The sequence below is a fragment of the Zonotrichia albicollis genome, chromosome 25 (assembly GCF_047830755.1).
Source record: "Zonotrichia albicollis isolate bZonAlb1 chromosome 25, bZonAlb1.hap1, whole genome shotgun sequence".
Taxonomy (NCBI): domain Eukaryota; kingdom Metazoa; phylum Chordata; class Aves; order Passeriformes; family Passerellidae; genus Zonotrichia; species Zonotrichia albicollis.
The window spans coordinates 171,293-188,348 of NC_133843.1; the positions used below are offsets into that span (position 1 = coordinate 171,293).

Below are 17,056 nucleotides of genomic sequence, written 5' to 3' on the forward strand. Positions count from 1 at the left end.
TCACAGCTGTCCCAGCTCCAGCTCCCGCCCCCGTCCCGCCCCCCGGGCTCCCTCCCGGCCGCCCCCCGGCCGCTCCCGCCGCTCCCCGGAGCCCCCGGGGCCGCGCCCGGGCCGGAGGCGCTGCAGGCAGAAGAGCAGGGACAGCACCAGCGTGTCCAGGAGCAGCTCCAGCATCTCCACCACCGAGAGCACCGAGGAGCCGAACCACAGGCTCCACTGGCTGCCCATGCTGGACAGCAGCAGGTTCTCCTGGAAAACCCAAAGGGATCAGGTACGGGACAGCTCTGGGCGTTTATTTTGATTTTTCTATGTTTTTCCTATTCCTCACACCCATATTTGGAGCATATGGGATCAGTGGATAATTTTCCCGATAAACGAAAAACCAAAACCAATCCCAAATCCCCAAGCAGCAGATTCTCCTGGAAAAACCCCTGATTTTTTATTTATCTGAGCTCTGGGAACAGAGCTCTGATATTCCCACAGAATTCTGCTGTGGGCCTCGTGCACAGCCTGGGAGTTGAGCTAACTCATAATTAATACAATAAATAAGTATATATATTCATATATAATATAAAATAAAAATAAAATTCTATTAATTAATCATTAATATAAAATAAACAAATAGATATATTTCTATATAATGAAAATAAAGCTTAAATAATTTCTATTAATGAATAATTAATATTATCATAGGCATAAGTATACATATTTTATATAATATTAAAAAAATTCTATTAATAATTAATATATAAACAAATATATATTTTATATAAGGTAAAAATAAAGCTTAAAATAATTTGTGGTAATTAATAATTAATATTATCATATGAATAAACAGATATATTTTTATATACTATAAAACTAAAGGTAAACAATCAAATTTTAGGAATTTATTCCTGCTGGAACTCTCAGGAATTCTATGGAAAGGGAATAAAAAGGAGCTGTCACCTACTGAGAGCAGCGGGGCCTCGTGCACAGCCTGGGAGCTGAGCTGGCGGTAGAAGATGGTGACCTTGGCAATGTCCCTCCTGCAGGGACAGCACAGCTGGCACGCCGGGCACCCCCAGGTTGGGAGTGGGGGGCATTCCCAGTCAGGGCTGGGGGGAGTTCCCAGTTGGTTCCAGGGCATTCCCAGCTGGGATTGGGGCACATTTTTTGGAGAGTTTCTGGGAATTTATTGGGGGTTTGTTTGGGAGTTTATTGGGGATTTATTGGGAATTTTTGAGGGTTTCTTGGGATTTTTTTGGGGATGATCCTGCAGGTTTTCCCACTGGCCTCCCTCCCCATCCCGGACCCCATGGACTGGGATGAGCCCAGGATTTCCTGCTGCCCTCCCCACCCGTCCCAGACCCCATTGGGATTGGGATGAGCCCATGGATTGGGGTGAGCCCAGGATTCACCTGCTGCTGCTGGAGTTGTAGCCGTTCTGGTGCCGCAGAGCCTGGCGCACCCAGTCCTGCCATGGGAACATTGGCATTGGAAAGGGGCATTGGAATATTATCAATGGGATATTTATTCTTGGAATGCTGGCATTGGAATATTTATTATTGCAATGCTGGCATTGGAGTATTGTTAACAGGACATTGTTAATAGGAGTTTGGCATTGGAATGTTGTTAATGAGACATTGTTAATGGAATGTTTCCATTGGAATATTCCTAATGGAATATTTGTTATTGGAACGTTCATTATTGGACCATTGACATTGGAATGTTTGTCACAAGGAGATTCGTTATTGGAATATTTGATACTGGAATATTGGTAATTGCAATGTTCATTTTTGGGAGATTTCTATTGGAATATTCGTGATTGGAATTTTTGATATTGGAGTATTTGTTATTGGAATATTTGTTATTGGAATTTTTGCAGTACCTGGGATTTTGCCGAGGGCCATTTCGCTGTGCCAGCTGAGACCTTGTACAGGGATTCCCTGGGGAGAAAAACCAGGAATTCTGGAAAACCTGGAATTCTGAGCACCAGGAGCTGCCCAGGGAGCATTCCCAGAAATCCAGAAAATTCCCATGGCAGCTCTTCAGAACCTTTGGGAAAAGCTTCCCAATTCAGTTCACAAAACAAATCCTGAATAATTAAATATAATAAATATAAATAATAGAGAGAAACACATCTATGTGAAATTAAATATGAATTAAATAGAATAAACCTAAATAATTAAATTTAAATGAGAAAAATATAGAAACATTGAATAAATTTAATTTTAATTTAAATTAAATTTTTAAAAGTTGGGAGCATTAAATTGAAATTTGAGCTGAGATTTCTGGGGCTCACCTGCAGGGTTTGGGGCAGTGCTGGAAACAATCCAGGCGGTGATTCCGGAGCCGGGAGTAGAGCTGGTAAAAGCAGTGCCCTGGAAAATGGGATGGGAGGAACAGGGCTGGGAATTCCCAGGAATTCCCACTCCCTTTGGAATTATCTCAAAGAAAAATAATCAGAAAAAAATCCTAAAATCCCCAAATTTTGGGTTGGAAGGAAACTTAAAGGTAATTCCCACCCCATGGATCAGTGATCCTTTAACCCCAGGGAATTCTTGGATTCCAGGGATTCCCCAGGGACTCAGGAATTTCCAGGGATTTTTTTCACAAGTATTCAGGAAATCCCAGTGATTATTTCCCAGGATCCAGTGAATTCTTTTATTGTTCTATTATTATTAATTAATTCCCAGGCTCCCTTACCCCAGGCAGGCTGGCAGCTGTAGTCGCTATTCCCAGTGAATCCCAGGGATTTTTTCCTGGATTCAGTGAATCCCAGGATTTATTTTTTTAAAAATATTTTATATTTTTATTTCTTTTGCTGCCTTACCCCAGGCGGGCTGGCGGCTGTAGTCGCTATTCCCAGGTAATCCCGGAGATTATTTATTATTATTATTTTAAATTGTTTTAATGTTATATTTTATATTTTTATTTCTTTTGCTGCCTTACCCCAGGCGGGCTGGCGGCTGTAGTCGCAGTAGCGAGCCCCGGCAGGCAGTGGGTAATAGAAATACCCACAGCCACAGCGCTGCACCATGGCCCGCTGGAAACACGAGTGCAGGCACGCCTGGAAAGAGGGAAAAGCACTGGGATAAACCAAAAAAATCCACATTTCTAGCACGGAACTGGTAGGAGAAAAGGGAAAAAAAATTGGAATAAATAAAAATAAATTCTGATTATCTAGGATGAATCTCTTAAAGAAAAGGGGAAAAAATTGGATAAATCAAAAATATTCTGAATCTGTCGGATGGAGCTTTTAGAAGAAAAAAGGCAAAAAAAATTGGAGTTGCTGTTGCAGAGCAGTTTCAGCCTGGCTAGGCCAGGTGTAGCTCAGCCAGGCTCAGTACCTGCAGGGTGTAGGAGTTACTACAGAGCCTGGCTAAGCCGGGTGTAGCTAAGGCAGGCTCAGTACCTGCAGCGTGTAGGAGTTGTTGTAGAGCCTGGCTAGGCCAGGTGTAGCTCAGCCAGGCTCAGTACCTGCAGGGTGTAGGAGTTACTACAGAGCCTGGCTAAGCCGGGTGTAGCTGAGGCAGGCTCAGTACCTGCAGGGTGTAGGAGTTACTACAGAGCCTGGCTAAGCCAGATTTAACTGAGCCAGGCTCAGTACCTGCAGGGTGTAGGAGTTGTTGTAGAGCCTGGCTAAGCCGGGTGTAGCTGAGGCAGGCTCAGTACCTGCAGGGTGTAGGAGTTGTTGTAGAGCCTGGCTAAGCCGGGTGTAGCTGAGGCAGGCTCAGTACCTGCAGGGTGTAGGAGTTGTTGTAGAGCCTGGCTAAGCCGGGTGTAGCTGAGGCAGGCTCAGTACCTGCAGCGTGTAGGAGTTACTACAGAGCCTGGTTAAGCCAGTGTAGCTCAGCCAGGCTCAGTACCTGCAGGGTGTAGGAGTTACTATAGAGCCTGGCTAAGCCGGGTGTAGCTGAGGCAGGCTCAGTACCTGCAGGGTGTAGGAGTTGTTGTAGAGCAGCTCCACGGCCACATCAGCCCCGTCCCTGGTGCACCTGCCGTAGTTGCCCCCCAGGCGGTTCACCTGGTCCTGTGGGGACACAAGGGACGATTAATTAGCAGGGTTCATTGATTAGTGCCCTGAGTGATTGATTAGCAGGGTTAATTAGAGCCAGCCATCACCCTGCAGGAAGGGCAGGGAGTTAATGAGCAGCAGAGCTGGACGTTGGTAATTAATATCAGGGAAAAAATATAAATTAATATAATGAATATAATTCATATACAACGTATTATATACATTAACGTTTTCTATTTTATATATTTTATATAGTATCATTAAGTGGGAATGAAATCAGGCTCCAAAATTTGGAGAGCCAAAAGAACATTTGGGGTCTTTTTATTTGGGGATGAGATGAGTGAGAAGAGGAAGGAGAGGTCCCCAAGCCAGGTGTCCCCATGCCTCCGAGGGGCCACGTGCCCACCTGGCAGATGCCAAAAGGGATGCTTTGGGAGGGTTTGGGATTGTGTGACCCCGTGCCCACCTGGCGGATGCCAAAAGGGATGCTTTGGGATGCTTCTATGCCGTGCCCACCTGGCGGATGCCGATGGAGGGATGGTTTGGGATGGAATGGTTTGGGATTGAGCGACCCCGTGCCCACCTGGCGGATGCCAAAAGGGATGCTTTGGGAGGGTTTGGGATGCTTCTACGCCGTGCCCACCTGGCGGATGCCAATGGAGGGATGGAATGGGATGGAATGGTTTGGGATTGAGCGACCCCGTGCCCACCTGGCGGATGCCGATGGAGGGATGGTTTGGGATGGAATGGGATGGTTTGGGATGGAATGGGATGGTTTGGGATGGAATGGTTTGGGATTGTGCGACCCCGTGCCCACCTGGCGGATGCCGATGGTGGTGGCGATGCCCGGGCGGATGTGGAAGCCCTCGTGCTCCAGGAACGGGGTCTGGTTGTGGCTGTGGATCATCACCTTCACCCCGGCCACCGTGGACAGCAGCGGGAGGTGCTCCTTCTGCTCGGCCCGCAGGATCAGGGACAGCCCTGGGGACACACAGGGGCTTTAGGGACAGCTGGAGTGCGCAGCACTGGGCAAATCCCTCCTGTTGGGGTCCCAGATTTGGGTTCTGGGATCCCTCAGTTTGGATCCCAGAAAAGCCATTTTTAATCCTCAGAGCCCAGGTGAAAATGGCAGCTATTCTGAGCTTCCATATTAAATAAAAAATAATAATAACCCTATAAATAAAACCCAACAAACCCAGATTTGGATTCTGGGAGCCCTCAAGAGCCATTTTTGTTCCTCAGAGCCCTGGTGATAATGGCACCTATTGCAAACCCTCAATAATCCCATAATAAATGATAAAACCCCTATAAATAAAACCCAATAAACCCCCAAAAATACAGTGTGCAATATGCACTGTAAGAACATCCTGCTCCAAATAAACAAAAAATAAATTCTGCTTTTTTAAGCCCAGATGCTGCTGGGGCTTAAAATAATAATATTGTGGTGGCACATGTTTGTGCCACAAGAGATGCCAAAATTTATCACTAAATCCTGCACTGAGGACAAACTTAATGAATTCTTTTAATTTTAGCTCTTTTTCCCCATTTTGCAGATGACTCACCATAAGGAATTCCTGGTTTTGTGGCTGCCCAGAAAGGATCTGTCCCCTTGCTGTTAAAAGTGTAGCAGCTCCCAAAAACTGGGTGGTGGAAGTGAACATGATCACTGGAAAATCAGAGATTTGATGAGGTTTAATTAATTGATTTATTACCTTAATTCAAAGCTGCGTGTGTTGGGAAAATGGGAATCACTGGAAAATCAAGAGAGATTTGATGGGATTTAATTATTTGATTTATTACTGTAATTTAAAGCTGGATGTGTTTGGGAAAACAGGAATCACTGGAAAGTCAAGAGAGATTTGATGGGGTTTTAATGGAAAATCAAGAGAAGTTTAATGGGGTTTTAATTACAAGTGTGACACCACCGAAGTTCCAAGCTGAATGTGTTTGGGACAGGGGGAAGGAACTTGGAACAGGGACAACCCCAATTTCACAGAATTCACAGAATCCCCAGGTTGGAAGAGCCCTTCAAGAGCATGGACCCAACCCCTCAGCTCCCCCCTGGCACCCAGTGCCTCACCCAGGCTCTGTTACCCACACCCAGGGATGGGGGCTGCATCCCCTCCCGGGCAGCCACTCCAGAACTTTATCCCCTCTCCATAGAACCCCTTTTCCCCACACCCAGCCCGAACTCCCTGGGTGCCAGCTGAGGCTCTGTGTCCCCCTGCACCCACCTGGGCCTGCAGGGCTCCCCATCGTACTGGCAGGAGTAGACCAGGTCCTGGAAGTGCTGCTGGTGCTGGGGCAGCCCCGGGGGCAGCTGGGCCATCACGTTCATGTAGTGGAAGCGGAACCACTCGAGCAGCGCGTCCATGCCCGACGGGTGAGAGGTGTAGAAGCAATTCCCACCTGTGGAGTTGCACTGGGACACAGGGAAAGGGGACAGGGTCTGTTATTAGTGTGGGAATCGTTAGTATTATGTGATATTAATTATGTTCTATTATGTTATATATATTATTATATTATATGGGAACTGTTATTATACCCATAATAGTAATAGCTTATTACCACAATCTATTACTATTATGAGAGTTACTATTAGATTATAATAACTATTCTATTCTATTCTAGTAACTATTAGATTGTAATAACTATACTATTCTATATTAATATATTAATTTATAATACATGAAATGTATTATTATATATAATTTTAATATATTCTATAATCGATATGAAATATCTATCAAAGTCTATAAATATCCATATAATATATATAATAGTATATAATGTATATATTATTTTAATACATAATTTATATATTCATAATTATTGTATTATATAGGAACTATTATTATTCCCATAATAGTAATGGATTATTTTTGTGTAAATCCCATCCAGGTGTTTTGGGGCGAATCCCCATCCAAATCCCCAGGTGTTTTGGGGCGAATCCCCAGTTCCTTTGGGGTGAATCCCCAGTTCCTTTGGGGTCAATGCCCAGTTTCCCTGGGGTGCACCCCACCCTGAGGTGCCCCGCTCCCGCTCTGTGCCGCTCACCAGCCGGAATCCCACTCTGGAATGTTTCTCGCCTGCGCTGGGGTCCCACATCCTGACCAGGGAGAAGTTGTGGCTGAGCCTGAAGCCGGCGCTGCTGAGGTTGGCCCAGGCCTGGACCCGGATGGCCCCGTCCTTGTCCCGGTCCCTGTTCCTGTCCCTCAGCTGGGACAGCCTGGCCGAGGCCTTGGGGCCGTACAGGAAGGCCAGCGACTCCTCGGCCATGCGCTCCAGCTGCTCCAGCTGCTCGCTGACCAGCTCAAACCTGCAGGGATTGGGAGAAAATTCCACATTTTGGAAAAAATTCCAGATTTCTGATCTCACAAGCTCCATGGAAAGGTTATATCTTGAGATCTGTGGGAGAATATCCAGAAATTCTGCTGCTCAGCACACCTAAATCTGATAACTTTATTTAGTATTTAACTTATTAATAATCTTTATTAATAATATTAATTTAATATTTAAATTATTAGTTATATTTATTAATAATAACGTTCTATGTCCCTCCTGGGGGATGAATCCCTGACCCTTCCCAAACCTTTGGGACCATCCAGGTGTGCTGGGATGGCACATGGGGATGGCTGTGGGATGCATGCAGGGGGTTCTTGACTCTTCCCAAACCTTTAGGGACACATCCCTGCCCATTCCCAAACCTTTAGGGACACATCCCTGCCCATTCCCAAACCTTCAGGACACATCCCTGCCCAATCCCAAACCTTCAGGACACATCCCTGCCCATTCCCAAACCTTTAGGGACACATCCCTGCCCATTCCCAAACCTTGAGGGACGCCTCCCAGACCCTTCCAAACCTTCAGGACACATCCCTGCCCATTCCCAAACCCTGAGGGACGCCTCCCAGACCACTGCCAAGGCTCAGCTCACCGGGAGGGATCCAGGTTGCAGATGGTGACGGCCGGGAACATTTTGGGCTCGGAGTCCATGGACATGGTGAGCACCACGGGGTAGGCCCAGAACTGGCTGAACATGAGGGCGAACTGCCAGTAGAGCATGCCCAGGCTGGCCAGCAGCAGCAGCGTCCAGAACGCCGTCTTCATGCGGTTCCTGCCCGAGCACACCAGGCGGATGGTGCCGTGGATCGTGGTGTTCTTGCAGAAGAACTCAAACATCTCCTTGAAGGAGCCGTAGAACTCGATCAGCCCTTCCTCCGCTGCTTCTCCTCCTCCTTCTCCTTCGGGAAGCTCTGGTTCCATCATCTAAGTGGCTTTCTGGGCATGGAGAACGAGGGAAAATCGTATTAATGTGAGGGAAAGGCTCTTCCAAAAAGGCTTTTTCAAAGAGGCTTTGTCCAAAGGGGCGTTTTCCAAAGAGGGTTTTTCCAAAGAAACCTTTTCCAAACAGGTTTCTCCCAAATGGGCTTTTCCAAAGAGGCCTTTTCCAAATAGTTTTTTTTTCCCAAAGTTTCCTCTTCCAAAGAAACCTTTTCCAAGCAGGACCCAAACGAGTTTGTAATTAGGAAAACCTGACAATAAAATTGCAGAGAATGTGAATCCAGGGAGATCCCCCAGGATCTGGATCCTGGAAGGAGCAAAGAACCCAAATTCTGCTGCTGCTGAGAGATTCTGAGGAGCTTTTCCACATTTCCAGAGGATTTCCTTGCCAAGGTGGATTTGGGAAGTTTGAGGCCAAAAAAGGTGAGGAATTTCCTTCTTTCCAAGAACTGCAAGGAGCAGGGTTTGATCCTGAATTATCAACTCATTGTGGGTCCACACAGATTTGTAATTCATGATGAGAGGAATAATTCTAGTGGAATATTCTGGTTTAATCATTATTATTTATTATGTTATTTTATATATTATTTATTTATATATTTATTTTAATATATTATTTATTATATCTATTATTTATTATATTATTACTTCTTATTTATTCTTGTTTTATGGGCCTAAAACAAGACTGGCTCAAAACCACTATGGCTTCATCTTTATGGCAAAGAATTAGGGAAAAATTCAACTTTCAGCTGGTTGAATTAGAAAATTAGAAGCTGGTTTTAATTTTTGCTGTAGGATCTCATTCTGCAGAGTAAAAAGGATGAATTTCTCTCTGAACTCTGCTCCAAGATGAAATGCAGGAGGCACAGGCAGGTATTTTGGGATGGAAATGAAGAAAAACCTCAGTTGGAAGCACAGAAGGGATGGGCTAAATTAGGGTGTGGAGAAAGAATTTAATTCAAAAATTGTAGAAACCACTGGAAATAAAATAAAAACGCCCTCAGGGTGTTTCTTCAAGACCACCAAAATATTAATTAAATAATATTATATTATTGATATTAATTAACGTTATTAACAGTGATTTTGCCACATAAATAGGAATTTAGGTATTTGTATTTTACAGCATTGAAAATAAATGGAAAAGAAATTGAAAAACACTCACAAGAGCGGCATAAATACAACTAAAAACCCAGATATTTTTATTATCATTTCTCCCAGTAATTAAAACATCTCCTGTGCTATTCCAGGGATAATTCCAGCGTTTCTGAGCGTGGAAAACTGGCTCTGGTGGCAGTTTGGGACAGCAGAGTGACACCGGGACATTTCCGTGTCCCGAAGATGACAAGGTGAGAATTTCCAACATGACAGCAGCCCGTGAATCACCCTGCTCATTATGTCATTAAAAGGAGTTTACTGAGTCCAAACTTTGGGACAACCTTTGCTCCAAATAAAATAAATAAAATAAAAATTAAAATAAATCAATAAAAATACAGGGATAGAGGTTGAAATTGAGGAGAGGAGAAGCAGCTAAAGGATTGTTGGGAGGGGTTCTGTGATGGAAGTAATGAAATTAATTTGATTTAATTCAATGAAATTAAAGATTTGAGTCTTTAGCCATGAGGAAATGTGGAATTAAAAAAAACAATAATGACCTAAAATAAATGCTAAAAGAATCTAGTCCTTGCTCATGAGGTAATGTGGGAAAAGGGCAATAATTACCCAAAATGAATGCTAAAAGAATCTAGTCCTTGCTCATCAGGAAATGTGAAATAAAAGGAATAATTACCCAAAATGAATGCTAAAAGAATCTAGTCCTTGCTCATGAGGAAATGTGGGAAAAGGGCAATGATTACCCAAAATGAATTCTTAAAGAATTTATCAAACAGATTTTTTAAATCTAATTTTGACTATAAAAACCCCCAGACAAAGCCTGGTTTTCAGAGTTAATTCAGATAATTTTCAGCTGTTCTGAGTGGGATTTTAAGTTTATGGCAAATTCATCCTGTTTAAATCTGCTTTGCTAAAATGATTAATTCTAAAAATTTAATAAAGCAAAATAATTCAGAACCAATCTGGAAAAACAGAACAACCCAAGATTTATAGCTACAAATACAAAAATACACATTAAAAAATGTAATTATAACCGAGTTCCAGCCCCCTCCCCACGGTACCTTGGCAGAAACTCTGATCTGTGAGCGTTTAGAGAAGCCACTAAACCCAGCCCTGGGCTTAACCCTGAGCAGAGCCAGGCGCTGGCCCAAAGCTGTGGGATTTGGGAGGCCCTGGAGCTGTCCAGCCCTTATGGAGGGAAGGGATGACATCAAAGGGGCAGGACTGGAGGAAGAGATGATGGAAATTATTCAAAGCATGATCCAGGGAATAATAGGAAGTGAATAAACTGGACAGACAGGTTAACGTGGAGCTTACACCGGAGTTAAGCTGGGTTTAAGGGCTGCTGGCGTGTTCACCTCGATTTTTTTCCCCCCTCATGATCAGAGTCATCGTTTTTAGGGAAATAACCGTGGGTTCCAGAATGTTCTTCCTGCTCTGGATTTCCCATCTTTGCTCTTCCCGCTCTGGATTTTCCCATCTTTGCTCTTCCTGCTCTGGATTTCCCATCTTTGTTCTTCCTGCTCTGGATTTTCCCATCTTTGCTCTTCCCGCTCTGGATTTTCCCATCTTTGCTCTTCCCACTCTGGATTTCCCATCTTTGTTCTTCCCGCTCTGGATTTCCCATCTTTGCTCTTCCCGCTCTGGATTTTCCCATCTTTGCTCTTCCCACTCTGGATTTTCCCATCTTTGCTCTTCCTGCTCTGGATTTCCCATCTTTGTTCTTCCCACTCCGGATTTTCCCATCTTTGCTCTTCCCGCTCCGGATTTTCCCATCTTTGCTCTTCCTGCTCTGGATTTCCCATCTTTGTTCTTCCTGCTCTGGATTTCCCATCTTTGTTCTTCCTGCTCTGGATTTCCCATCTTTGCTCTTCCTGCTCTGGATTTTCCCATCTTTGCTCTTCCCACTCTGGATTTTCCCATTTAAGGAGGACCTTCCTGCCTTCTTTCCCTGTTTTGCAGAGCCTGGTAGGATCCCAGGGAATTGGAGCCCTCAAGCCTTGAGGAATTGCATTCCTCGGTGGAATCAATGTGGATTTCCTCCTGCTCCTTCAGGAATATCCCAATCCAATCCCATCTCAATTCCCATTCCAATTCCATCCCAATCCAATCCCATCCCGTCCCATCCCCATCCAGGATTCAGGTGCTGAGACGGAACCAGAACCAAACCAACCCCGTTCAAATCAGGTTTTGGGTTAAAGAGTGGCAGAAATGAGGGAGAAATGGATTTGGGGCACCAAGGAGAACTTCCATGATTATGTTTTATTCTTTTCCATATGGAAACCAGCTCTGCAGGAAGTTTTTTAATGTGAAAATGGGAATATTTGGGGTCCAGATAAATTTAGACCCTGCCTTTCCAAATTGGATTTTCTCTCCCACTGGAAGGTGTGAAATATCAGTGTTTGCAAAAAAAAAAAAAAAAAAATTTCTTGTGAAATTTGATTCAGAAAGAAGGGAGAAAGGACAAAGGTGAAAGGAAAGAAACTCTCCTGATTTTGATTTATTTAAATCCTACTTACACTTGATTTATGCTGGATTTTGTTCCAGATAATAATTGCCCAGTGCAGGGCCAAGGACAGAGTTTGCACAGTTCATACATAAAAACTTCCAAGAAAAATGGTAAAATTCCTACATTTTCTTTACCTCTGCATCCTTTATCAATGAAATTGGATGCGATTCCATGAAAATCAACAAATTAAAAACAAAAATTAAAATAAAAAGGAACCTTCTGGCCACGTCCACAATTGCTGCTCCTCAGGACACACAGAACATTTTCTCCTTCCCTCCCTCCCAACCCTAATCAACATTTTCTTACTCAGAATTTTTAATTACAGCCCTGCAACCCCCCAGGACTTTCTCAGGGCTCTTATCTCCACAATCTCTGCATTTTGAAACAAAAAAAAAAATCACATTTTTAAGCAGTGAAGGAGTTTTTTTCCCCCACATTTCCCCCAGTTCAGGATCCACAAAAATGCCCCAACAAAACCAGGAGATTTTCTCAGTGATGCTGATCCAGATTTTTTCCTTATTTTCCAAGAAAAAAATTCCTGAAGGGAATTTTGCAGGGGTTTTTTCTGAGGCAGCAGGACAACAATGTTATGCTCTGGTGGCTGCTCCTTGTGCAATAATTGCATTGTCAGGGATTGATTGTTGCATTTTCCATTGCACAACCCGGGGTGAGGAGAGACACGAACGTGACAGAACAAGGTTCCCAAAGCTGGGAGGTTTTTTATGAGATTTTAGCTAATTAACTCTTCACCTGGCTCTGCTAAAACTCGTCATTCAATTTGATTTCTTTTTAAATTAAAAATTAAAATTATTTTTAAAAATTTTTAAATTACAATTTTTAATTAAAATTTCTGAAATAATATGGGGGTTTTTTTTAACTTAAACAAGGTTCCGGGTATGTTTTGTGAAATTTCCTTTTAATATTAAAGAGGGGTAGAACAGACTGATAGCAATTAGTTATTCATTATTATCCTGGTTAATAGGATTTGAATCTCTTAAATAATTGTAAAATTTAAGAGGAATAAACCATGTCTCATCTTCATTCTTTCCACTCTGGATTGCCAGGGGAAATTTAGGTGTGCAGAGCTCCAGGAGAGCAGGAGAACATCCAGAAACAGGAGGAATTCAGCACAAAAATCAATCCAGAGATTGCCAGAGGAAATTTGGGGGTGCAGAGCTCCAGGAGAGGAGGAAAATCTCCAGAACATGCAGAGCTCAGCTCAAAAAGCAATTCAGAGATTCTCAGAGGAAATCTGGGGGTGCAGAACTCCAGGAGAGGAGGAGAACATCCAGAGCACCCAGAGCTCAGCACAAACAGTGGTTCAGGGATTCTCAGAGGAAATTTGGGGTGCAGAGCTCCAGGAGAGGAGGAGAACATCCAGAGCACCCAGAGCCCAGCACGAACAGCAGTTCAGGGGTTGCCAGAGGAAATTTGGGGTGCAGAGCTCCAGGAGAACATCCAGAGCACCCAGAGCCCAGCACGAACAGCAGTTCAGGTATCCCCAGAGGAAATTTGGGGTGCAGAGCTCCAGGAGAGGAGGAGAGCACCCAGAGCACCCAGAGCTCAGCACGAACAGCAGTTCAGGGATTCTCAGAGGAAATTTGGGGGTGCAGAGCTCCAGGAGAGGAGGAGAGCACCCAGAGCACCCAGAGCTCAGCACGAACAGCAGTTCAGGGGTTGCCAGAGGAAATTTGGGGTGCAGAGCTCCAGGAGAACACCCAGAGCATGCAGAGCTCAGCACAAACAGCAGTTCAGGGACTGCCAGAGGAAATTTGGGGTGCAGAGCTCCAGGAGATCATGCAGAGCACCCAGAGCTCAGCACAAACAGCAGTTCAGGGGTTGCCAAAGGAAATGTGGGGTGCAGAGCTCCAGGAGAACACCCGGAGCACCCCGAGCCCCGCAGCCCGGCCGGGCAGGAGCAGAGGGCGGCGGGGGAAGCGGCCCTGGCGCTCGGCAGGGCCGGCTCTGCCCCCTGAGCCGCAGGAACGGCGCTGCCGGAGCGGTGGGACGGCAGCGAGGGAAGGGAGCAGCGCTGGGGGCTGCCCGCAGCAGCCTGGCTGGGCTGGCTGATCCAGCGGCCACAGCTGCACACCAGCATCCCCTCTGGCAGGGCCTGCAATGCTGTTTGTGCTAAGCTCTGCATTTCCTGCATGTTCTCCTTCTCTCCTGGAGCTCTGCACCCCTAAATTTCCTTCAGGAAACGCTCAATTGCTGTTTGTGCTGAATTCCTGCATTTCCTGCATGTTTTCTTCCTCTCCTGGAGCTTTACACCCTTACATTTCCTCTGAGAATTCCCTGAGAATTGCTTTTCATGATTAATTCTTCTGGTTTCTGGGTGTTTTCCTTCTCTCGCAGAATGTCAGCGGAGCTCTGCACACCAACATTTCCTCTGAGGATACCTGAATTGCTATTTTTATTCTGGGAATCCCTCAATTGCTTTTTGTGCTGAATTCCTGCATTTTCTGGATGTTTTCCTCCTCTCCTGGAGCTTTACACCCCTAAATTCCCTCTGGGAATCCCTCAATTCCTTTTACCTCTGGGATTCCCTCAATTCCTTTTTTTCCCCTGGCAATCCCTGAATTACTTTTTTTTTCCTCTGGACCCCTCTGAATTGATATTTTTCCCTCTAAATTGTTTTTTGCGAGCAGCTTTGGGCCCTGGCTGGGGGATTTCTCTGCACTCCCTTCCAGGGATCTGACCCTGCACGATTGGGATGTCCCAATGCTGCCAAACCTGCTCCAGGCTGGTTCAACACCCCTTAACCCCTGCTGGGCTCGTTTTTAATCCCAATTTTCCAAAATAAAACTCCCTGGCACATGAGCAATGGGCACATGACTAATCTATTAATCAGCAGCCGTGGAAATATTCCTTAATTACCCCTCCTTAATGAGCAAGCTCCACGTCAGCCGTGCTCTGGGTGCAGAGGGTTAAATCCAGCCCGGAAATTCAAATTAAAACGAAAATTAAAATCCTGCTGGGGTGAGCCAGCATTCATTCGTACTCACTCACCTGTGTGAGGAGGGAACCTGCAGCTGCTCCTGGCATCCTCTGGAATAATTCCGGGGTTTTTTGGGATTTTCTTCCTCTTCTGGGTGCTTTCCTCAGGGATCTGTCATGCCCTGGAACCCCAAATCTGAGATCCTGCCTGGGGATGGGTTTTGCTCTGATTTCCAGTCAGACCCAGCAGGATCTGGGGGAATTCTGAGGGCTGGAGAACACCAGAACCTCCCTGCTGGGAGGGCACCAGGGCTGCAGCCATCCTGGAGCTGCACACAGCATCGCTGCGTCCTGAAAAAGGCAAAAAATCCAAAAAAAAACTGGAAAAAGAAAGGGAAATCACTCCCAGCTCCAGGAGCAGCCCCAAAATTGATTCCCAATCCAGGAATTCTGGTTGGGAGCTGGAGCAGGTGAGGAATCCCAAAAAACTCCTGGGAAAAGAGGTGAAAATCCCTCCCAGGTCCTGGAACAGACCCAAAATGGATTCTCAGGGCAGGAATTCCAGCTGGAAGCTGAAGCAGGTGAGGAATCCCAAAAAACTCCTGGAAAAAGAGGTGGGAATCCCTCCTAGCTCCTGGAGCAGATGAGGAATCCCCAAAACTTCCTGGAAAAAGAGAGGGAAATCCCTCCCAGCTCCAAAATGGATTCCCAGGGCAGGAATTCCAGCTGGAACTGGAGCAGGTGGCAGCTCCCAGCTGCCAAAAATCAAAAAAATTCCTGGAAAAGAGAGGGAAATCCCTCCCGGCACCTGGAGCAGATGAGGAATCCCAAATGTTCCCGGCTCGAGGTGGAGGTTGCAGCTGGAGCTGGAGCAGGCGGCAGCGGCAGGAAGAGGAGCGGTGGCAGCAGGGAGGAGGGGATGGAGCAGGAGCGCTCATTAACAAACCCTAATTAAAGCTGGCATTGCTCAATGCCTGTGGCAGCTCCTGCCCTGTGCAGGGTTTGCTTTGGGATCAGTCCAGCTGCGATTCCCTGGCTTCCCACCTTGGAGGAGCAGGGAATTGCAAAGAAAGCTTTAAAAAACTTTATTTTAAAAAATTATTTTTAAAAATTATTCTTAAAAAGCCTTTATTAAAAAAAACCCTTTATTTTTAAAGAAAATTTATTGTAAGAAAACCTTTATTTTTAAAAAAACTCTATTTAAAAAACTTTATTTTTATAAGACTTCATTTTAAAGACAGTTTATTTTTAAAAAACTTTTAAAAATATTTTTAAAAAGCAGAAAAAAAGCTTTAAAAAAAAGGGAGGGAGGGAAGGAGAAGGAAAATCAGAGGGAGATGGGAAAAGGAGAACACCAGAGAGATTTGAAAAGCCTTTAAAAACTTTATTTATCTTTATTAACATTATTTTCATACATCAAATACCAGGTTTTGTTGTATCCTTTAAAAACCCTTAACATTTGCTTTTAATCTGCTTTTAATTTATTTTTAGTGCCCCAAACAACCCCTTAAAGCCTTAAAAATCCCATCTATTTCCTATAAACATAAACTGTTTTTATTTACTAAACATAAACTACTAAAATTCTTTTTATTAAGAAATAAAAAATTAATTTACATAAAATCCCCCATTTTCTACATTAAAAATCCCATTTAGTTCCCATAAACACAATTATATAAAAAAAAAACTTTTCTACACCCCTGGTGCTTCACCTGCCAGGCAGGCCTGATGACACGGGGTTAATCGTTAATTAAAATGTTCATTAAATTGTTAATTGCTGTTTGTGCAGAGCTCTGGTGATGCCACCTGCCCTGGCATGGCTTTGTCACCTCCCCTTATTGCTCCACCCTTGTTAAAAATGAGATTTTTTGGGGGGATATTCCTCGTTAAAAAGGAGATTTTTAAAAGAATATATATATATATATAATTTTTAAAATGCTTCTACATATATATTATTTAAATATATCTCATATATATATGTAGATATTTTTACACACATTATATACATGATTTACATACATCACATATATATATATATATGTATATATATATGGAAAAGTATATAAAAAATTGTTTTAAGCTAAGGCTATGCTTTTTGACAAATTGCGCTGGATATCGCCCCTTTTATCCTTTATTCAACATTTTTATATAAAATCTTTTAAACTCTGAGCCCTATTTCTCGCAGTTTGAGTGTCTGGATCACCCTCCCCGCTGAGGCG

The 17,056-nt window shown here is 44.2% G+C and overlaps 1 protein-coding gene across 1 annotated transcript; it reads right to left on the reverse strand.

Moving 5' to 3' along the window:
- Positions 1 to 15,753, reverse strand: SCNN1D (sodium channel epithelial 1 subunit delta). Its single transcript, XM_074558265.1, has 13 exons — positions 14,913 to 15,753; positions 7,938 to 8,281; positions 7,058 to 7,319; positions 6,235 to 6,422; positions 5,563 to 5,666; positions 4,818 to 4,981; positions 3,917 to 4,015; positions 2,935 to 3,052; positions 2,285 to 2,363; positions 1,871 to 1,928; positions 1,401 to 1,456; positions 953 to 1,028; positions 1 to 249 (listed from the first exon to the last, which is right to left on the reverse strand). The coding sequence occupies exons 2-13, from the start codon at positions 8,267 to 8,269 to the stop codon at positions 1 to 3; spliced, it is 1,785 nt and encodes a 594-aa protein (XP_074414366.1). The 5' UTR covers positions 8,270 to 8,281; positions 14,913 to 15,753.
- Positions 15,754 to 17,056: the final 1,303 nt, after the last annotated feature.